General features: G+C 35.5%; 1 protein-coding gene across 4 annotated transcripts in view; it reads left to right on the top strand.

Moving 5' to 3' along the window:
• GPC5 (glypican 5) overlaps nucleotides 1–24,614 on the top strand; it is a 1,355,126-nt gene that overhangs the window by 430,805 nt on the left and 899,707 nt on the right. For all 4 annotated transcript variants that reach the window (XM_059996229.1, XM_059996231.1, XM_059996232.1 and 1 more), the window contains exon 6: nucleotides 9,069–9,189. In XM_059996229.1, coding sequence (XP_059852212.1) covers nucleotides 9,069–9,189 — 121 coding nt within the window. The remainder of the gene's footprint in view (nucleotides 1–9,068; nucleotides 9,190–24,614) is intronic.

The following is a 24,614-nucleotide window of genomic DNA, read 5'->3' on the forward strand; positions in this document are numbered from 1 at the left end:
AATGAAATTACAGATTCATGGGATTTGTTACCAAATTCAGGAACATTGAGGAATTTCATAAGAACCCGTTCTGGAAAAGATAACTTAGCTCCTGAAAGTTATTTTTTGGTTTACTTTTGTATCAGTCATATATGCACTCAGATAGCAAATATGTGTTAAGCTCTCATATTCAAAGCATTTTGTCAAGCCCTGGAACTAGAGGATCATTAAGACAGACACACTAATTGACCTCAAGAATTTACAGTCTAAACGGTGAGCTGTGACAAAGCGAGAGAGAGGCAGGACATATATACACTACCAAACGTGAGGTAGATAGCTAGTGGGGAGCAGCCGCATAGCTCAGGGAGATCAGCTCTTGGTGCTTTGTGACCACCTAGAGGGGTGGGAGGGAGATGCAAGAGGGAAGAGATATGGGAACATATGTATATGTATAACTGATTCCCTTTGTTATAAAGCAGAAACTAACACACCATTGTAAAGCAATTATACCCCAATAAAAATGTTAAAAAAAAAAGAATTTACAGTCTAGAAGGGAGTTATAGGCACTAACTATTGTGCAGTTAATTACTTGATTAAAATAATGATACATGTATCCCAGAAAAAAAAAAAAGTGTCAGCAAGCAATAGTTACAAGAGCCAACAGCCTAGAAGAGACACCCTAGTTGGCAGTTAGTTGTATTAGTTTCCTGTGACTGCTCTAGCAATTTACCAGTGAGTGGCTTACAACTGCAGAAATGTGACAGCTAACAGTTTTGGAGGTCTGAAGTCTGAAATCAATATTGCTGGGTCCAAATCAAGTTGCACTAAGGCCGTGGTTCTAGGGGAGAATTCATTCCTTGCCTCTTCAAGCTTCTAGCATTCTTGGGTTTGTGGCAGCATCACTTCAGTCCCTGCCTAGTGGTCCTATTGCCTTCTCCTTTTACTTCTGTAAAAAACCAAAAACCAGAGGCTTCCCTGGTGGTGCAGTGGTTAAGAACCCGCCTGCCAATGCAGGGGACACGGGTTCGAGCCCTAGTCTGGGAAAATCCCACATGCAGCGGAGCAACTAAGCCCGTGCGCTACAGCTACTGAGCCTGTGGTCTAGAGGCCATGAGCCACAACTACTGAGCCTGCATGCCACAACTACTGAATCCCACGTGCCTAGAGCCGGTACACTACAACAAGGGAACCCACCAAAATGAGAAGCCCGTGCACTGCAAGGAAGAGTAGCCCCCGCTCACCACAACTAGAGAAAGCCCACGTGCAGCAACAAAGACCCAACGCAACCAAAAGTAAAATTAATTAATTAAAAAAAAATCCAAAACCAAAAAACTCCCTCTGTCTTCCACTAAAAGGGATACATGCCATATGGGCATTTGGGGCCCACATGGATAATCCAGGGTAATCTCTCTATCTCAGAATCTCAAATTTAATCCCATTAGCAAAACCCCTTTTAAAGCTTGGTGTAGTGACTGGGGAAAGAGATAGAAGTTTCTAGGCAGGAGGAACAGAGTGTAAACCGAAGGACCTTGCAGAAATCATTTAAATGACTGAAAGAGGGGAAGTAGAGGAAAAGCACAGAGAGTGAGGGAGAGGTTGGCCAAATTTGCCTCGAGGTACAGAATCTCCAGGTCATCTGGACCAGAAACACCCATTCTGTTTGGGCTCTGCCAGCCATCAGAAACCTCCCGCCTTCTGTGTATGCATCTTTTTCACATACTGAGTCAGCCAAGTGTGTCCAGAGAGGAATCACAGTTGTAGGAATCTGAAAGTCCCTAGGCACATAGAGTTCTGTCTATGGAACTAGGTCCAGCTGTTTTTTTGCACTGCATAACTGGGTTTGCCAAGAAATAGCTGGAGAAGCAATTTTCTCATATATGCAAGTGAACACAAATTAGAGTCCATTACACAAGTGGATTGTTTTTTCAGGACTGTCTGATAGTAGGAATTTGGCTGTGGTGTAGTTAAGATGAGGATGGACAGAAAGCTGAGCTATTTCCCCACCTCCTCCAGCTTCCTCTCCATAATAACTGTGATTTGAAAGCTATCAATTTTTATTTTTTGAGATTCAACAGACCACAAAATGGACAGAACTTTAAGTTGGGATTGGAGACAGGGTTGAAACTGGGTATTCAAATGGATGTGTTATGCTCAACTTCTAATTGTTTTCTATATACTAATTAATTACTACAGGCTTACTTTCCTTAAGAAAAATTATTTACAAATCTTTTAAAATTTCAAATCTCGTTTATGGGCCCAGGAAGTCCACTTTTTTGCTATTGAAAATGAATGTAAAGAAAGTAAATACGGGAACAGTAGGGTATGTGTGTGTATAAGTACATATAAATATATGTGTATATTATTGTGTATATTTTATGTATATATACATATATATATATACATTGTGTTTATTTTATGTATATATAAATGTTTATATGTATATACATTATATATTATATTATTATCTATTATGTATATGTTATATATAAGCATTTTTTCCATATAGTTCTTCTTATGTTATTATGTCTGACTTTCATTAATATTCTAACCAATTTATTTGGTCATGCATAAAATAAGAGCAGACAGAAGTATTTACAATAAAAGCTACATAATACTGAGCTTGTTGGCTTCCTTGACAGATTCCCACCCCCAATCCAAAAATACATGGACCAACCACATATCAAAACTGTCCAATTAGTAGAGTATTGATGATGGATTTAAACTTTGAAAACTGTATTTGTCAAAGAGTGTCCTTTATGGAAAAAAACAAGCTACAAATTTCCAAAAGTAAAGGAAGAAAAAAGAAAATGATGCCATTAAAGGTAGGATTAATAAATATATTAAAAATATTTAATTAATTGTCCATCAGTTAAAATATATCTTACCATTATGACTGCCCTTCCCCCTCTCATTGGTGTTTATTTGTAAATTGCTCATCTGTGTTTCTATTTGCTGTGTAGGATTGTGGAAACAGCTACTTTGTGGTAGTTTGTTATTGTGGCCCCAGGAAACTAGTATGCTCTGAAATTCAAAGTTTCTTTCTCTCTGATTTTATTGTGTTACGTATTGGTAGGAAATACCTGGGTGGTTCATTTGCATGGTATGTTGATAATCTGAGAATTATTGTATCTCACAACTAATTTTAAAGTATATTTTGATGCAGTTGTTAGTTTCATGTCTGAAGTTTAACTAATGTTGGTGCCAATTACATTTGCAAAACAATACAAAAACCTGTGTAAGATTCTAGGGACTTTTAGGATTTTGTAATGTCTCTATCAAAAGGTTGATGAGATGAAATTTATATAACGTTATATGCAGTGATCTGCTAAAAATTCCTTGTTGATTGCTATACAAAGCATGACATTACCTTATTAGAATAATGTTTATGAGTGTTTTCCATAAGATATCACAAACTGATATCCTCAGTAGGTATTTAGTCATCTATAAATGATAATAAAGGCCATAATAAGGTCTCTATCAATTCTATTTATTTTGACTTCATTATTTAAGGTCAGAAACATATATTTCAAACTTAGACATTATTATCTATGATTATAAAGTCAAATAAATGGTAGAAATTAACTTAAATATAGTTTGTGTCTCAACAGTTGAAGTGAGATAGTGGAATCACAGAAGGTTGAATCTTTTTGAATTAATTCTACAGATATCTGCATTCTCTAAATCCCCTGTAGTCCTCTTACCTATCATGAAAGGTTATTCTCTTAAACCTGGCACATGAAATCAATCATATGACTCCTATCTGTTATGAGAGTTCAAAGATTAAGACCTTCACTGTCAAGGAGAAGGGCTGTATAGAAGCTGCATGTGCACAAAACAGCATTCAGCAGTGGCATCCAGTGTCACCCAGGTATTTGAGAAAAAGTTACAAAACACAGATCACTAGTACTTACTTCACATTTGCTACCAAAACCAAGAAGGGGGGCCCAGAGATGATTTGAAATAAAAATCTGTTCTGGAGGAAGGGGTTCACTGATGAATACCTAGCTTGTGCTTCCCAGACCTTTAAACCAGAGACAGCAATGCATTTACCAGAGTCAAAGACACCTCCTAAAACTAGGAGACTCAGAACTCTGGAAATGGAAGGAATTTTAATATGCAATCACCTAACCAAGTCAGAAAAAAGGATATAAACCAAACATCTACTACTGCTGCTACTATTACCACCACCACCAACATGGCCCCATTCTCAATCTTGAATCTCTAACAGAGTTGGCAATAATAGTAGAAAGAGAAAGCCCCTGATAAAGTGTTTTCCTCATCTCTGATCAATGATCATATTCTTAATATCTTGTCCCAGTGAAGCTATCAAAAACTTCTAAGACAGATCACTTTAATGATTCATAACGAATTCCAGGGTCAGATTTTGTATATTTTTCCACCTGAAATTGTATAAGTGCACATCAAAATACCATACTTTTGATGTGAATCTGAAACCAATTCTATTGCATTCCCAAGAAAATGAAATTAATATCAGCCAAGAGAGCATGGTGTGTTTCAAATAAGAAATGTTGGTAATGTCAGGAGAAATGACTTCCTAATGACATACCGTGTGTAGATGTATTAGCACTTCTTTTTAATATTTCATCTGTTGAACACAAAGAGAACTGGAATCTTGTTAATCATCATTTTAAAACATTTTTATAGAATGTAAATATCTGTTGAACACAAAGAGAACTGGAATCTTGTTAATCATCATTTTAAAACATTTTTATAGAATGTAAATATATCCGTACTTGCCTTTTTGCCATGTTAATGAGAAGCAAGTCATACTTGTGGAATGAGTATTCCTATTAAACTGCTGTCATCCATTCCCAGACCTGCTTAAAAGAAACAGGCACAGATGGTGGGTCTATTACTTCTCTAACAAAAAATTTGCCTCTTTTTTGTGTGTGTTTTGTTCCCTCCTTCTCATTGAAATGTGAGCAGTTTTTCAAGTCAAGAAGCCTCTGTAGGGTTCCTTGAAATGTTTTATCCATTACTTGTACATGTAGGAGGAAAAAGAGTGATTAATGATTTATTAAAATTTCATAATGAGAAAAACTCATATAAGAAGTCTGTTGGAAAAACTTTGATTTAGTAACTGTGTTTTTTACATGCAAATTAAAGTCTGCAGGGAGTTTTTGTGTCAGACTAGGAGCCTAAATTACTAATTTTATGATGACAAAACCATTTAGCCCGTGTTAAAAATACCTGTGTTGATCTTTTATTTATACATTGTTCAATGCAAATTTGTCTGTTGTATGCATATTAAGAAAAAGAACACGAGAAGTTTTCAACGTCAATGTTTCGTTTAGGTTGAAAATACATGTATACAGTGAGGTATCCAAATTTTAACTATGCAGTTCTATTTTTTTTTTTTAATATAAAATGAGCACTCTTGTGGAGCCAGGATCCAAATCAAAAAACATATTACTAGAACCCCAGAAACCCCCTTCAAGCTTCTGCACACTATCTCCTAGAGTAGTACTTATGGTGATTTGGAACATCATTGATTAGTTTTTAACTTTTAATGAATGGAATCATAGCACATGTTCCATATGTTGCTTCTTTCATTTAATAGTTCGCTTATAAGATTTGGAATACAGTTGTAATTCATTCACTCTCATTGCTATATAGTATGACATTATGTAAATATTCTACCATTTATTTGCCCATGCTAATGTTTGGGGATATTTGGGTTTTGTCCAGTTGGGTGCTCTTTTGCATAGAACTTCTCCGAAAATTCTATACCTTTCTTTTGGTAAACATTGTTTAGTATATACCTGAATACACGTCAAATAGTGGTTTATATCAGTTTAAACTCCCATCCACAAGGAGAGAGGGTTCTAGCTGCCCTACGTCTGTGCCAATGCTTGGTATCATCTTTTTTCATTTAAATCATTCTGGTGTGTGTATATCACTATTGCACTGTGGTTCTTCTTAACCTTACAAAAACAGAAAAGAATAATTTTATTAAAGCATGTTTCACTTAAAGTATCTTAAATGCCCTGCTTTGCAATATTTTTTTCTTACTTAAATGATACATAAGAATAGTGATCCTGAACTATTCGGTAATATACTAGCTGGGAAGGAGATTATTGATCAATTGTAATTCTGATAAATGTAACGAGTTATTTACTGTAATAATTAAGAACAAAAAATAAGCAATTCTTTGGATTAATGTGGAACAATATTCTTGAATGTTAAAAGAAAGTTCCATGGTCTATAAATAAATCAAGACGTGAACCAAGTAAGTGTTTATTTAAAGTTAAGAGAGGAGTCTCAGTTTCCATTGCTGGCATTATGTCTGTATTTCAGGTGAAACAAAGGAAAATCTTAAGGCAAACTTGCAGTCTATTAGTTCAGTCTCACCCTGCCAGCAACTGTTATTTCATTCTTTATCTAGTAATATACAACTGTTCGCTGAAGAGGTTTTTGAAGAAAATAGTATATCCCTTTTAATTAGAAGCAGTGAAGACTTTGAAATGGTATAGTTACAGTAAAAAAAAAATCAAATCAAAACAAAACAATTAAAAAAACAAGCACTTTGCACCAAGCTAATTGTATCTTTATGTTAGTTGGTTTCAGGAGTTTTCATTCATAATTATTGAATGATTGTATCTAGAGCTCACATTCCCTGTGTTCATATCCTTGCTGTATATTTAACGAGTAGTGTTGCCTTGGGAGAGTTACTTAACCTATTCAAATCTTAGATCCCCAATCTACAGATAGGGAATAATTATCGTATAAATATTATATGGTGTACTGTTCTGGGTCCTCCAAGAAGCAAATGCCAAAGAAGGACTAAACACAAGAGGAGTTTTATTAGGTGAAATGCCTATGAGTGAAAACGGGGAGGAATCTGAGTAAGGCTGGAAGAGCTGTTGGCCATGAAGCAAACATGACCCGGAGTGAAGGAGAGAGGGAAGCAAGGTGGAGTGGAAGCATTCGGCATGAGGTGCCGTCTAAGGCAGGTTTAGCAGGGGCTGCAGGGAATCCTGAGTCAAAATTGACCATTAGGGGAAAGCTATGTCTTCCAGTGATGGGTCTGTGTTAGTATCTCTGCTGCACTCAGTCATTGGTTGGAGGAGACAAACAAATAAATTTCAGAGCAAAGCGGCAGGTGCCCTAGTCAGTGACACTTCCAATATTTTGAAGCCTATGAGGCATGTTCTCATGGCTGCAACAAATGATTGTCACTGAGATGAACTGACAGACTCCAAAGAAAGTAATTAAAACAATGCCTGAGTCATAGTCATCATTTATCCATTTATTTATTCACATTATTCATCATTATTATTAATAATCACACTAATAAGGGAGCCACATGCATAATCTACTTGAAATATTTGGAAGAAATATATAACAGTGCTACAGAGAAGTTAAGAGAAGCCTAATACTTATAATTTACTTGATTCTTCTTAACTAAAGAATATTAGTACACATTAATAGTATATGCATAATTGTTTTCCTTCTACTATTTGTTATTGGTATATATTGCTAAGTTACTAACTTACACTGGAATACCTAACTCTAAAACCCTCTATTTCTGCATAAAGAAACGAGTTCAAGGTTGTTTTAAAAATAAAGAGTTATTAATATCATTATTCTTATCACATCCAATTGGTATTATCCATATCAAAGAGTTCCATCATTTACTATCATTGGAAGGACATAATTAGCAATTGTTTGATCTACTTTTGAAAATTGATCATTGGGTATGCGTAATATTGGGAATAACTGGATATTACTTGAAACTCCTTTTGTTTGGCCATATTCTCAACAGTGGAACCTCTTTTCATCTTTTCAAAGAGTTTCCACTGCTGTAGAAAGTTCAGAAGGTTCATGTGCATAATTGTGATACTCTGCTCAAATACAGAGAAGGGACATTACATTACAAATTATGTGAAAATGCTTCCCGAAAAGTCTGTGAGGCCACTTTATCATGATACTTTAATGTAAGCAACATTTTACTCAGAGGAAAGTCTTAAACACAGAGGGGATGGAACCTCCAGGGCATGTCCCCCATCTCTTACTTTCCCCCATTTGTTCTCTCCTTTTGTAAATAAAAGCCTAGTTATTCTTCCCTGTGTGTGTTACTCAAGGGCCTTTGCGATTTCCCCTGCTGGGATGTCATCTTTTGCCCTAGAGAGCACATTAACTATATCCAAGACCTATCCTTACCTTAATATTTCAAGGGCTGCCTCAAGCTATAACTCCTTGGTCCAATAAACTTCTCCATATGTTCAATGTTTACTACTTGTGTTATCCCTCCCTCTCACTTGGCGTATACTCTTCCTTCTTGCTATCCCTACCACACGCTGAACGTCTCCTTTATTCCTACTGCTGTGCTTTAACTGTTCACTTGTCATTATGCTACACCACACTGTCAGGAAAATAAAGATAGTTATATTGCTGGAATCTAGTAAGAACTTTTAAATATAATGTAATGAATGAATGCATGAATGAACAAGTTAATTGATACATTATATTCCCAGGTATATAATGAGTGCTGTGAGGATAAGAATTGAGTCTTATAACTCCTTATAACCCCAGTCATGTAGTATAGGACTGGAATATAGGAGGGGGCGCTTAGTACATCTTTGTGACTGATGAATCTAAATACTTGTTTGAGTACTAAGTTGACATTATGTGACATATATATGTGTATATATATTTCTTTTGTAGTCCAATATGTAAAAAAAATTACTGATTCATCTAAATACTGTGTAAAATGAAGTGAATTGACCCAGATGATATGGATTCAGACATGTGTAATTCAGCAAAGATTGGTAACAAAGTGAGATGTATATTAACTTTTTTTAGTATATTGGTAAGTAGTATTAAAAACACAATTTTTGGTTGGGTCTTTTGAGAGGATAACAATAGGATAGTCTGTATTTGCATGCTAAGTGTTTTACCAGGAAAAAAACATTGCAGCTGGGCCAGATTCTGGTCCAAGAAAAAATACATTATTTTATACTCTTGAGGGAGTAAGATTCTGAACTCGAATCTGTTCCAAAAGTTGTGGCAAATAATACTGTGACCAGATTATTAAGTCATGTACCTTTCACTTTTCACTTTGTTAGCTATACTCAACGTGTGGTTGGAAATGGAATCAAAGCCCAGTCTGGAAATCCCGAAGTCAAAGTCAAAGGAACTGATCCTGTGATAAATCAGATTATTGATAAACTGAAGCATGTTATTCAGGTAAGTGCCAATGCTCTATTTATTGGTATAGTCAGTGATAACTAGTAAATGATGACTTTCCATTATATGTCATCAACCTGTTAATCCTATCTGATAATCCTAGCTGAAGCTGAGTACTGGAATAAATTATTTGTATCTAGAGTTTTGGAAATATTTGGTTGAGTGATTTTCATATACACTCAATGTGCAGCAGTATTTTAATGGATGGATAATATCTATCTGTAAAAGGAAACATGGTTTCAGGGTTTCAATAAATAATGAGAATCTCAGGATGAGTTTCATCCCTAACGAATAAGCTTTAGACATGGGAACTACTGTCACCATCTAAGAAAACACATAGAAGAGCATGGAAGATGCCAAAGGCACCTTCCAGGCAACTTTCTGAGCCTTGCTGTGAAGGTTTTTGCTGCATTTTCAACAACAGTCAAGTCATAAATTAATCACATGCATTTCTTGTATTTATTTCCTGTATCACCTTTTACATGTTACCTAATGGTTGTTTATGAAATACTTGTTTTATCTTTAATAATATTATTTAATTAAGTGAGTATGTACTGCTGTTTTTAATACATGGCAAGTAAAGCATGAAGGTATCTGTCAAAGGAATATTTCATCAAACTATTTGATTAATGAAAGCCAAATATTATATTGCATGTTGTAAAAACCACCTTCCATTCTGCATCTGTTGGAGTTTGGGCTAAGAAGGGCTATTTTTTAAGTTATTAGTCTTTTTATAACAATTTATATTTTAATTTTTTCTAAGCAAAACTTTGTATGGATAGTTGATCCTGACTTCTAGTGTTCTATGTCAGAATCTATACCTAAGCATAGTACTGAGTTTTTATTGATATTATTCCAGAGTCGTTGGTATGCTTCTCATAACTGTTCTGCAAAACTTAAGTTTATATGGGGCCAGTTCTTAGGATTCCATTTTTATGGGAGTCTCTACAGATTGAGCAAAGCAAGATATGGGGGCTTGTGTCCAATACCAGAGATTTCTCCTTTTCAGGAGGCAATAATGGCTACTTTGCTCTTTCTACGGCTGGTACATTGGGAAAACAGAGCTCTCACCCTGGAGAGCAGAATCAAAAATAAGTTCCATTAGGAAAAGTATAAGAGAAAAGTAGTGCCGCTCACGGGCCCAGCCGCTCCGCGGCATGTGGGATCTTCCCGGACCGGGGCACGAACCCGTGTCCCCTGCGTCGGCAGGCGGGCTCGCAACCACTGCGCCACCAGGGAAGCCCCTAGGATATCTTTTAATTCTTAAATTTCTAGTGGGCCAATAAACAATCTATTAGGAACTTGACACATAAACAAACGAGATTCCTCAGTATATGCCGATGTATATATGTTTTTGTTGGAGTTCCCCGGGAAAGAGACTGTGAAACAGAGATGTGTGTGCAGGAGGTTCACGGCAGAGTGCCCTGCAGTCAGTAAGGGGCTGGAGGGAGGGGCACAGCACAGAGGGAGCAACTGAACTGTGTTGTAGCTTTAACAGAAGCCTCGCCTGAACCCAGTAGGACCTCAGGAGCTGGGAGGCCTCTTTCAGGTTGTCCTGAGTTGAAACAAGGAGGTGGGTCTTCATTGTCCCACACTGACCAGTGATTGGATGAGGGCTAGTGGGGTGGAGGTTGGGTGTGTTAACTCAGCTCTGAGTCAGAGCCAACAACATTACATACAGCTAGAGGAACAAATGCCTTCATCTAGGTGGCACCTCACAGCATCACGGGCTATGATATGGTATGTAGATCTGTATTATTCAAAAACTCTAGTGCACAATGGACCATAAAATCCAAAGAGCTTTAATAAAAAGTGGTTCCTCTCGCTGAGAGACAGCAAAGCTCAGTGGTCTCCAGCGTGGGCTAAGCATTCCCCAGGGAGTTCACAAGCTGAGCCACTGGAGGGCAGAAAGGAAATATCGAACTTCAAGGTATATTTATTCTGTCACATTCTTTTACTTTTTTTTTTTTTTTTTTGGTTGTAGGAAGGTATATAAAATATGTAACAGTGCAATAGCACATGCATATAGTTTAGAAATACATAAATATGTGTCGAGTGGGTGTGTGTTCAAACTGTTTTAATGGTATACGTATACACACACACACACATACATATATATATTATAAAAACAGATGGAAAACCCTGTTGTAGGCAATAAGGATGGAGCTGCTATATACAAAAGAGTACATGTAAAAAAAACATATTCACAAAGAAATAAGTAGATACTCAAAATGTAGGGTTTATTAAAAATTCTTCACAGGAGGGTTCACTGATATGTTGCCCATTTGGCATGACATTTGACCCTTCTTGCTTCATAGATTTCAAAGCCATATCCTTTTCAAGGTGGCAGAGGGAAATAATTCCACTTTTTTTTAGCACCCATGTTAAACTGAGTCCCATTCTTTCATCTTTATATTAGTGTGCAGATCTCCAATTATTCATGCTTAAGTTTCCTTCCAGAGTTACAAGAGAATATGAAATAAAATGCTACCTTTGAGGTCTATCTTTTTAAAGTCTACTAGGGTGATATGATTGAAATTTAGATTTTTACAGAAGATAGCAGAAAGTCATATTTTGTACAATATTCACCTGTAATGTCTTAGAACATGTTCTTTCCTAAGACAGCTGTACTGGAGATGAAGAGAAATTTTTGACTTTGCCAGACTTCTGACCGCTGGTCACATGTGTGTGTCCTAGTGGGAACGGCTGCTGTGCTGTAATATCCAGGGGCAGTTAAACCTTTTCTGAAAAGGTTCAGAAAATCATCTTCTATAAGTGAGAATTTATTAATTTGAGAATAAGTATGGAGCAAGGGAGGAAGTAGAAGAAGGAACATATTTCAGAATCTAATCTGTAGGTTTAGGTGATCACTTATTTGTGTTTGGAGTTTGTTTTTTACTGTAATGGATATTAAATGCATTTGTCGAGAATACAGTATACTATAAAAATGCCATCTCTCATCATAGGGGTAAGCAAAAGTTCCTCTTGTCCTTTTTTTTTCCATACCTAAGTATATGGAAATAAGCCAGCCATATTTATTAGCAAAAACTGTCTCCATATGTTAGCCCCCAAACATCTTTCTTCTAGGCCTGCCATTGAGCACACCTCATTTTCTACCCTGTAACCTCTGCAGTTAGAGTCATTAAACAAGTGGGAAGGGATTTTACTTTGCACATGCCACTTTGTAAATGTCTTAATCATTAATTTATTCAAAATATTCCACTAATACTTATTGAATTCCCACTATGGGCCTGGTTCTGCACAAGGCACTGAGGTTACATGGGTGAGCAAAGCAGACACAACCCTGCTGTCATGGGATTTATATTCTAAGGAAAAGGACAATACAATGCCTGTAGCTGACAAACGTGAACAAATCCAGAAAACAGAACAGATGAGGTAGGGAAAGGCACTCAAGAAGAGAGAGCTTGTGGAGGCCTTTCCAAGTTGCGGGGCGGCTGGGTTGATACTGATTGACAAGGAATCGTAGGAAAGGGAGAAGGAATCATAGGAAGATCGGGGAGAACTGTGTTTGAGGCAGAGGAAATAATACATTCAAGGACTTGTGGCAGGAGTCGGTTAATTGTATTCAGAGAACGAAGAGAAAGCCATGTGTCTGGAACAGAATGAATACAGAAGAGAAGAAAACATAAAATGAATTAAGGGGAAACTAGTAGGCTCTGGTAGGGCATTTCAGTTTTCTCCTAAGTGGGAAAGGAAACCATTTAAAGGCTTTAGGCGGAGTATGATGAATTTAATTTATGTTTTATAAAGATAATTTTGGCTTTACTATGGAAAATGGACCTGAAGAGCAAGAGTAGAAATTGATTGGGCCTAGTATAAGAAGAGTGGGTAATATGAGAAACAGATGGATTTGGGTCAATCTGGCAAGTGGAGTTATCAGGAATTGTTGATGGATTGGAAATTGGGACAAGAGAAAGAGAATATAAGGAAGATAATCAGGGGGGATGATAATGTCATGAAGTGAAAAAAGGAATTCTGGAAGTGGAGCGCATCTGGGGTTTGGTTGTTGGAGTTGACCAGATATTAATAAATGAATGGTTCTCTTAAATTTGAGATGCCTGTTAGACATCCCAGAGGCACGCGCAGAGTTCATTGGCGACCCTAGAACTAGAAACGGACATTTGGGAACATCAGTATACAGATACTGTTCAAGTTGTGAGACTGTATGAGATTGCTACTTTCTTGTGAGAGTTTGTACCAAAACAATTAGAGGAGAATATAAAACAGCAGAATTCTATGAAAAATGTGTACTGTAAAAATCTATGAATGGAGAAATCATTTATTTAATGTATGTGGTACCTTGCAGATACTTAGAGAGTTGATCTTGGACAGACAAGATATTTAGTAACATTAACTTTTTCTTACTGAAGAATTATGTGTCTATTATAAGAAACCAAATTTTATTATTTTAGAAAATTTTACCAATAGAAAGAGTAGAAAATAAATGGTATACCACTTACGAAACAACAAGCCTCAGGAAATAAGCCTTCTAGACTTTTTTGTACTTATGTATACATTTGACTTTTTTTAATAAAACAAAGAGTACATTTGGTTTTGTGTCCCAAACTACTCATCTAACACATAAATTTTTTTTCACGGAATTAAATATTCTGCAGTATGGTTGCTAGTGCCTGAATATTCTATCATATGGTAGGACTATCATTTTATTTAATCCAAGCACCTTGAGTTGGATATTTAGGTTATCACCAATTTTCACAATAATAAAGACTACTAATAGGTATATCCCCTATACATAACTCTTTTTGCAACTTTTTTCTCCTGTGATAAATTTCTAAATGTTGTAACCAAGAATCTGTTCATTAATAATTTTAAGTATTTTGATAAATATTGCTAAATTTTTCTCTAGGAAAATTATAGGAATTTATATGTGAAGCAAATTATATATTTTAATTTTCCCCGCATATTGAGGGTGTAGGTGAGAGGTGGCAGTGACCACACATCAGTGTTAGGGAATATTATGGAGCTCTAGGAACCAAAGTAGTCAAACCAAAGTAGAAATGTTAGCCTGAGCTCCTGTCACCTGAGAGTACACCAAGGATGGCCAAAAAAAAAAAGGCTTCCCTGGTGGCGCAGTGATTGAGAGTCTGCCTGACGATGCAGGGGACACGTGTTCGTGCCCCAGTCCGGGAAGATCCCACATGCCGCGGAGCAGCTGGGCCCGTGAGCCATGGCCGCTGAGCCTGCGCGTCCGGAGCCTGTGCTCCGCAATGGGAGAGGCCACAACAGTGAGAGGCCTGCGTACCGCAAAAAAAAAAAAAAAAAAAAAATATATATATATATATATATATATATATATATATATATATATATATATATATAGAGTCATGAAGAACCTAGGAGCAAGACGGGAATAAAGACACAGACCTACTAGACAAAATAAATATTTTTAATTAGAAAATAGTTTATAAGATTTTTCAGGACTTCCCTGGTGGTGCAGCAGTTAAGAATCCGCCTGCCAATGCAGGGGACACGGGTTCAAGCCCTGGTCCAGGAAGATCCCACATGCCACGGAGCAACTAAGCCCGTGCACCACAACTACTGAGCCTGCGCTCTAGAGCCCGCGAGCCACAACTACTGAAGCCCACGCACCTAGAGCCTGTGCTCTACAACAAGAGAAGCCACCGCAATGAGAAGCCCGCGCACCACAACAAAGAGTAGCCCCCGCTCGCCGCAACTAGAGAAAGCCCACGCACAGCAATGAAGACCCAACGCAACCAAAAATAAATAAAGATAAATAAATTTATGAAAAAAAATTTTTTTCAAGTCTTCCTAGAGAAAGCGAAAACAGCTTTAATTTTATTTAATTGTTTAGGACAAGCCCTATCTTTAAGTCCTGCCAAGAACAGAAATGCCAAGAAAATTCAATATAAATGGATAACTATGGATTATAATTTGGTCCTCAGGGAATATTTCAGGCGCTTCGAAGTCCCCTCACTGTCTCTGCAAGTCCTTCTGAACTGGGAACAAGGACCTTGGACAAAAGAGGGAAGTCATTCCCGGCTCCCCTCCATCTGCGATTTTGGCATCTTTCTCTAGAAAAGCCACCATACAAACCCTCAGAGATACATTCCTGCAGTTTCCTACATTCCAAAACCTGTGCTTAAGGTGGACATTGCTTGTACCTTTGAAAACGACCTGTGATAAATATAGGGTAGCTATTAGCCTTCCAGTGAAGAATTGTGTAAAGGACGGAAGGTTTAACCTTTAAAAGGTTAACATGAGCTTTCTTAGATGTTTGCATCAGCCTGAATTGCCCTTCGATAATAGATAGGAAACAGCACTTGATTCCTCTTAGTGCATCAGACAGAGGAAATGTATGAACATTTTAATTCAGATTGTCTCTCCTAACAAACTTATTTTGAAACTTCTCGGTCATATTAACTAAGTTTGTTTAGGGCAAAGCTGTCAGCAAAAAAGTCACAGTTATGCAGCAATTTACTTTTAAGCATTAAATAGCATCTATCATTTTTCAAAGAAAATGATGTCAGTGGTTAAAATCCTAACTGCTGAGCACTGTTAGTTGTGGACGGTAATGACCCACTGCTTAGAAATTACTTTACCTACTTTCAGTATGAAACATAAAAAGTAATATCACAGCAATTTTCTATAATTCTTTTATTGCAAGACCAATAAATGTTACAGTGTTGTTAAAAGTAGTAGATTTAAATAACATTTCTTCAAACAATTCCAATACATATAAGATATTACCGGTTTCTATTAAATATTCATTTTTATAGAAAGACTAAACTTCTTTAGAAAAATGTCTTCATGTATAAAATAAATTTGATTTGTAAATGTGAGAAAGAGCAATCATCATAACCATTTGCTTAAAAGCACAAAATACGTAGATATTTTATAATGTGTATTTCAGTAATCTCAACCTATGGCTTCAAGAAGAGATGAGAGACTTTCTTATTTTATGTAGGGAAAACTATGTTAAATTGCCTCTTTTCTTTTATCTCATTCTGTTCCTAGGATATCAATATGATAAATAGTGACTTAATAGCTATGATAAGTTAAGATGAGATTCTAATTGAAATCTCAATGTATGGTTATAAGGTTAGTGTTTATAAATACAAAAAAATGACACAGAATTTTAAAAAGATATTAGTATCTCAGAATTTCTGAATTATGAAAACTGTCCAAGCTTTTTTCATTAAATCACCTACTATGAAATGCATTTAGAAAAACGTTTCCTGTTGTTAATAGCTTATAACTCTGACAAAGCCACTTGGTCAATTCCTAATTGCAAACTATTTGACCATGAGGTGTCAGCTGACTCTGAACTTCTTCCACTTCTACCAACTCATTTCCTTGCTTAGGAAATCACTACAGCACCCTGACTCCTTCCTCCTGATCTCCACTACACACTAATATCATGTCCCCAGGCATACTTTATTAATATTCCAGAAAGACAGTCACTTCTTGATTTTGTATTAGCAATGCAGTAGTGACCAAAGCCTGCTTAGTTTTTGGTTCAGAAGAAAGTATTTGAAATGCAGTCAGTAACGTTGAATGGTTATCTAATTTAGCAATTAGTTTGGTCTGAGTAAAGTCAAGGGAAGTTTGCTTTCTGGAATGTGTGGTATAATGCATTGACTTCACTATTGGCCATTTCATTAAAAAAATCAATGGTCAGCATAAAACCAACCTTTTAAATTAGTGGACAGTCAACTGGAAATGCAAGTTTCAAAACTCTTTTTGAAAGTAATGGGGTTTGGGTTGGCCATTGACCATTTATTTTTTATTATTTAAAGAGTATGTAGCTGTTTTATGTTGGGTAAATATTTGACTTTATATTTACTCTGATGCTGCCACATCATTATTACCTATTAAGATTTGAGCCATTTATCCAGCAGATTTTCTGTTTGTCAAACATATTGAGAGAATGTCGGACACTAAAACTTTTATATTTTTTATTTAGGTGATTTTTTTGTACATTTGTACAAAAAATCTTTTCTTAATTTTGTACATTTGTACAAGAAAAATTGTACATTTGTACAATTTTGTGCATGAATGTTGACAGCATTATTTGTAATATTTGAAAAGTGGAAATAACTCCTTTTTCTCCCTTGTTGTTTAGAGGTGTGTTTTCTGGTTGGGGGACACTGTTATAGGAAGATTCGTGGCTCATAACTACTGCTAGAATATAGAACAGGATGAACTACAAGACAGGAAATAGAGGAACTAAGTGAAAAGTCACATACTGACCTGCTTGTTTTCAGAATGCTAGCATACAGGTACCAGCTACTCATGTAGAATATTAGATGACTCTTCTTTGGAGAAACTGATCAATTCTAGAACAAATAATTCCACATTCTGATTGGGCTTATACCCATTGAGAAGTTAATTTATCATCTAATTGAATGGTGGTGAAATCCTCCATTATACCCTATATACATACAATAACTTCCAGTTGGCTTCTGATACCCAATACCAATGGACAATCAAAGATCACTGTGCATTGAAGGAAAATGGGAAAAAAATAAATGTAAAAGAAAAAAAGAAATGGAAACATTTAGATGAGTATGAAGAAGAAAATATACAAAACTATATGAATATCCTCCAAAAAATGAGAGAACAGATTGTATCTTAAAAAAATACTAATATATTGCTTCTAAAAAATTAATGAAAGAATAAGAAGGAAGTTCAAAAATTAAAAGTATATAAAAATTTAAAATTCATTAGAAGGGTTTTCAAGATATAGTCAAAAATATTCTATAAAATAATAACAAAAAAGAGAGAAGGAAATAGTAAAATGATGAGATGTTAGAATTTTACTCTAGGAGATCCTTGTAATAAGAATTTCAGAGAAAAGAACCAAACTAATAGAGAGAAGGAGTTTATCATATAAATAATAAATCACTTTTTTCAGAAATGAAGAGTCTTGACTCCAGATTGAGCTCACCAAGTGACCATTACAATGAATGAACACACACACACACGCACACACCACACAACAATAATTATGAAATTTATGAATATTGAAGAGAAGATATTAAAATCTTCCAGTGAAAGAAACAAACCAAACAAAATACATACAAATGCATACGAAGAATGGGGATCAGATTTGTAGTTTCTTACTGACAGGAGTACTAGAAGAAAATGGAAAAGCAGTACCTTCAGATTATGAGGTAACTGATTTCTGACCTGAAATTCTATACATAGCTAAAATGGAAATCAAGTATGAGGATAGATTAAAAAGCTTTTCAGATAAGAATACACAAATTTATATTTTATATACCTTCTGTGTAAAGCTGTTGGCAAAGAGTGATCAAGAAATGAGAAGATATGGGGTCCAGGCAACATGATGTTGAATACATCAGGTTAGGGAAAAGGATGACTGTGGGAAGGAATTTTGCAAGCCAAAAAGAAAAAAAAAATTACTAAATGTGTTGGAATGTATGAAAAAAAACATTTGACAGGCTTCCCTGGTGGCGCAGTGGTTGAGAGTCCGCCTGTTGATGCAGGGGACACGGGTTCGTGCCCTGGTCCGGGAAGATCCCACATGCCGCGGAGCGGCTGGGCCCGTGAGCCATGGCCGCTGAGCCTGCGCATCCGGAGCCTGTGCTCCACAACGGGAGAGGCCACAACAGTGAGAGGCCCGCGTATCGCAAAAAAAAACAAAAAACAAAAAAACATTTGACAGATTTGCTAGAGCATTTAAGGAAAAAGTTAGATAAATATAAGGCAAATTATGCAAATTGATAGATACCATGGCAATTGTACATTATAGGAAAGCAAAAACCTTTATATGAAAAGATATATAATCATAGTACACTATTTCCCTGAACTGAATAAAATATTTGTAGATAAAACTATTACTGTAATCACAACTTTGCTAAAATTAGATTAGTTGTATGGGAAAAAGTAAAGTGGGTTGTGGTGGTATAAACAGAAAGTCAATAAATATTGCCAAGAATTGATAGTAAGAAACAGAAAATAAATGCCAATTTAATAAAGGTTTAGACATGTAAGGTTAATGCTAGAACAATCAGGTTGCTTATTACTTTCACCAGGAGCAGGAAACATGGTCTATAAAGTGCCTTTGGGAGTAGAAATGCTTTTTTTTTTCTTTTAAATAGACCTTTTGGTACTACTTGGTTTTTTACTAAATATATTTATTACTCTGATAAACATAAATATAATTTAAAAAACTAAAGACAAACTGCATCATGTTTTATGTGGAGCTGCATCATCTGGTCTTCCATATCTCAAACCTCATTAGCTAATTCCTCCCCTTCTTACTCTAATGTTACATCTACTCTCCCTACATACACACTCATTGTTTCAGTTCTTTCAATATCCCAGGTTCTTTCTTACTTCTAGTTCTTCCATTCTATTTTTTTTAAGCAAAACACATTATTATTAACTTTTACTTGGAAAAAAATTGTCTCTTTTTTTCTGTATCTCATATTCATCCATTATGTCTCAGTTTCCCCCAAAGAAGGGCACGTGTATTCCTGTGTTCTTCCTGGCACTCTGCAACTGACCTATGAGAGCGCTTCTTTAGAGAAGAAAAAATCAACTTTTTCTGTACCCAAATATCTTGGTTAGTCTGAGTTTAGTGTTTTGAACCATATTTTGCAAACTTGGCTAATATTTCTGTTTGGACTTGGCCAATCTTTTTGCTCTGATTAAACGTTGCAGAGAAACTCCTCCTCTAGCTTTTTCTGGATATTAATTCAGGTTCATAGTTCTACCACCCTCATTGAATTCTGGGAACCTAGGGTTATAGTAGTTCATAACGCTTCCCAATCAAACAATCCAGCTTTTCTCTTCTTGTTATTCACAATTTTCTGGGCCATGTGCCGTCCTCTGCTGGCAGCTGTCACAACTTGATTCCAAATACCCCAAAGTGTGGCATGCAAAAAGGAATCCATCTAATGATCTTCTGTAGCACTCCTTTGCCATATGAGTGGCTCACGCATATTCTCAGCTTTCTGCAGGCGTTATGATGAGTCCATAATGCTTTGCAGACTCAGTAAATGTACTCTATAATCACCTGAATGTCATTTTATGAATGTGCTTTGAAGACGTAATTTGTCAGAGCAGAACAGTTTCTGGATATGTTTCTTGCAATTCAGCAGCACTTAACCAGATGGCCTCCTATAGTTCTGAAGCAGTGAATGCACCTTGAAAGTAGGCTGACTTATGAGAGGAATATGGTCACTGGGGATCAATGGGAAAGTTTCTTAGGCACAGGATATTGAAGAAGTGAAATAAATACTGTATGAAGATTCATTGAAAACTAAACTAAGGGCTTCCCTGGTGGCGCAGTGGTTGAGAGTCCGCCTGCTGATGCAGGGGATGCGGGTCGCGCCCCGGGCCGGGAAGATCCCACATGCCGCGGAGCGGCTGGGCCCGTGAACCATGGCCGCTGGGCTTGCGCGTCCGGAGCCTGTGCTCCACAACGGGAGAGGCCACAACAGTGAGAGGCCCGCGTACCGAAAAAAAAAAAAAAAAAAAAAAAACTAAACTAAACTAAGTAAAAGTCCTATGATAAAATGAAAATATGAATTGTAATAACCTTAAGAAATGTGATAAGTCCTATGAATATAAGTTCTGCATCATTATGTGTTTCACATTGATATGGTGGAAACTTAATTGGTTTCATTAGAAATAAAACAAATCATGAGTTTTATAGTAATGAGTTTGAATAGGCATTTATATACCTTTATACAAGGCAGGTCAGTTACTATTTCTGAAAATGGTCATTTTGAAATTTTATATCTGGAAATATATTATCAAACCAAGCCTGAAACTCATTAAACAGATGGTAAAATCTAATTTAACTTCCTTTAATGCTCCTTTTCTTTTTATCTTATAAAAGCAGATGAGCTTGTCAGCCTTTAATTATAAAAGAGTAATTTGAATTTATTAGGTATATATAACAAACCAAGTTATTTACTATATCCTAGTGACTTCCTACTGTGCACATTTTTAATTTAATGATAAGAAAATCTTCTCAAGATTTTTGTAAAAGAATCACATTATCAGAAGAGCAGTTTAAAATTTCTAGAAAATAAATGTTCTTAAGGCACTTAATAGATGTTGAAATGAGACCTAATTCTTAAGAGTTTTCAAAATATTTGATTTGCACCCATTAAAATTGGTACAGAGTTTAAATTTCATAATTTCCCATTTAAAAAAATGTGAAACATGCCTCAAACATATCAAAGTGAGTTATTTATATACTTCAATTATGAAATATATAGTTTTGACTGTATTGTGTTTTTTCATTGATGAAAATGGAGTAGCAAAATTATTATATGTCATCCAAGGACACAATAACTTTATTAGAAAACTAATTTTCTATGTCTGTTTCACAAATACTCTCATGACTAGTGGCTTTTTCGTGTTTCTGTGCTAATTCATTATAGTGTGACCTTTTACCCAACCTTAAAAATATCTCTTTTTCTGATATTTTAAGAATGTATTGCATCTCAACATACAAATGCACTTCTTGGATTTGTAACAAGGGAAAATATCCAAGGAATTATCCATTTAAAATAAACTTTTATGCCTAATGTCGCTTGTGATGCCTTTTGACTACCATCTCCATTATGTTATGGGCCATACTTGTATTTCCTCATTGTGTCTAGCAGAGAGCATGGAAACATAAAAAATGTTCAGTATATATCTGTTGAACAAATGAATGAAATTTATAGTTAAATTGATCACTATATGTAAAATATAAATGAAACAGAAAAGTGAATCTTCCTAATGATCAAATACTAACAGTAACTATTTAATATCATTCTAATTACAAATAATATGCTTTCAGTCTTGGATTATAATTTTAAAATTCCTGTACTATTTTACTCATTTGTCTACTCATTTATTCACTGAATAAGGCAGTTTAGGTGTCAGGCACAATAATAGATACAGGGAGTACACAAAATGATTTAAACGAGGATGTTGATAGAAACAAAGTGTATTACACTTATGAACTAGTCTGCTTCTCATCAAGTAAGGAAAGGGAGTCTGACCATGTCTCTTTACTTGATTCAACAAATATTATTGAGGCTGTATTATGGATCAGGAGATTTCCTAAGTGGTGGGCATACAAAATTGAAAAAGACCGTACCTACTTGTAGTAAAACATTGTCATAATAAAAAGGTAAAGGAATTCATTTTGTAAGCTTTATAGTAAGATTTCTGATCTAGCTTCAGAGAATTTGTCCCAGTTCCAGGAACCTAGAAGCCATTCAACTGAGATTGAATATAAAATGAATGAGAGGATATTTAATAAAATACTGCGGTACCATTTACTTCAATTAGAATATAGTTATAACTTATTTTTTTTAATTATGATGTGTCCATAATAGATGTGATGACTGAATAACAGAAATGTTGGACAGTGACACCTTTGAAGCAGTCAAGCTATTGCCATGATAATTTTGTGTTTAAAAACCAAGTAAAACTTAGTGAAATACATCAATAAGTATCTTTGTTCACTTGTTCATGCATCTGTTGTCAGCTGTGATTCAGCTGGTCTCTGCTGGGCTGGGCTGGGTTTTGCTGGAAGTCCAGATCGGTTGCACGTTGGTCATCTTTCTCAGATCACAGAACCGGAAACATGTTATTGTTATGACAGAAGTCAGGAGTTCAAACCCACCTGTGCAAAAACATACCAAGCTGCTGCTGCAGTAGAGCCTCTAAGATAAGCCTTTGGCCAAAGCAAAGTCACACAGCAAAGACCAAAGGCAAATAGTGAGAAGTACATCCCTTCCCACCCTCAATCCCCCACCCAGGGATGGAGATGGGGGAGAGAGTGAACAATTGCCCCAAATGATCTAATCTACCAAAATCTTGAAGATTTTAAAGTCATAAAGTCATTGGCATTGTTTTTCTTTTTTTGAATAAAGCTTTGCATAGACACAATACAATAGAAAGGTCCTATTTGAACTCTTCCTTCATATTCATGAGATTGCTACATTTTTTCCACTCTGATTATTTTTTTCTTCGTGTACAAATCTGAAAACTGTATACTTAAATTTATTAGATCAGGAAAGGCACAACAACTTAAATCATCGCATAAGAAATATTTCTCAATATTTTTAACGTTTCATGCAATTGTTAGTATTTTCACAGCAAAATACTTGGAATGATAGAATTTATCAATAGGTCTAAGTCAGATATTGATTTAACAAACTACACAAATCAGAATAAATGACAAATGAATAAATTACACTTGAAATATTTGTTTGAGCTGCAAGTGAGATTGGATTTTCATGTTAAACATTTGGATTTTAATTATTTTGTTAGGATTGGTTTATTAAAACATAATTAGTAACATCGGTAGAAAAACATGAGCTATAATTGAATCATTTAAATAATCACTTCTTGATGTCTTAATAGGCCAGATTTCAATTAATTAAAGCAGATAAAAGTTCTCTATAAGTACAATTTATTATCAGTAAGTTTGCTTTTCTAGAAATGATAGGAAATTTAGAATTCTGCATTAGCATTTAATAACAATATGCTATTCTGATAGTGATGCATTACAGTTATCTACAAAACATGGTACAGGGCAGAAATATAGGTAATTAGAATGATTGCAACCTGTTTGCCTTTGGGAATTATCAATAGTAGTAGAATTTTTTATCATTAGAAAAATATAGATGATTTTAGAAATGGACTAGTTCCATTTTCTATCTAGAAAGAACTACTTATATACTGAGGTTGTGTTTACAGAATACCAGTGTTTCCAAACATAATGTGTTATTTTCTGTTTCTTCTATTCCACGCTGAAAATTTGTTCAACCAAACAAGCTATTAAATCTAATAGTACAGAGAAACTAGTATAGATATCTCAGACTGTTTCTTGTATTTTCTTAAAGGAAAAGAAATAATTATTAACAAAGGATCTACCTTCCCAATGACTTCATTTCCATGTCTGTATCGCAGTGATAAATTTCATGGGTTGGGAGGAACAGTCTGAGATATCTATACTGGTTTCTCTATACTATTAGATTTATAACTTGTTTGGGATAAATTGAGAGATTGGGATTGACATATACACAGTACTAGATATAAAATAGATAACTAATAAGGACCTACTGTATAACACAGGGAACTCTACTCAATACTCTGTAATGGCCTATATGGGAAAGAATCTTAAAAAAGAGTGGATATATGTATATGTATAACTGATTCACTTTGCTGTACACCTGAAACTAACACAACGTTGTAAATCAAGTACACTCCAAACACCTGTTTCACTCAGGGACAGTAGTTGTTGTAAATAACTTTAACAAGCGTTTACTCTACCTGCTTTTATCATAATGTAATTTTATATGACAGTTCCCATGGGAACAAGCAGAAGGGCTTGTATGGAGTATCTCTACGTGACTCCATTAAGTAAAGAAAGAAAAGTT

The sequence above is a fragment of the Delphinus delphis genome, chromosome 18 (genome assembly GCF_949987515.2).
Source record: "Delphinus delphis chromosome 18, mDelDel1.2, whole genome shotgun sequence".
Taxonomy (NCBI): Eukaryota; Metazoa; Chordata; class Mammalia; order Artiodactyla; family Delphinidae; genus Delphinus; species Delphinus delphis.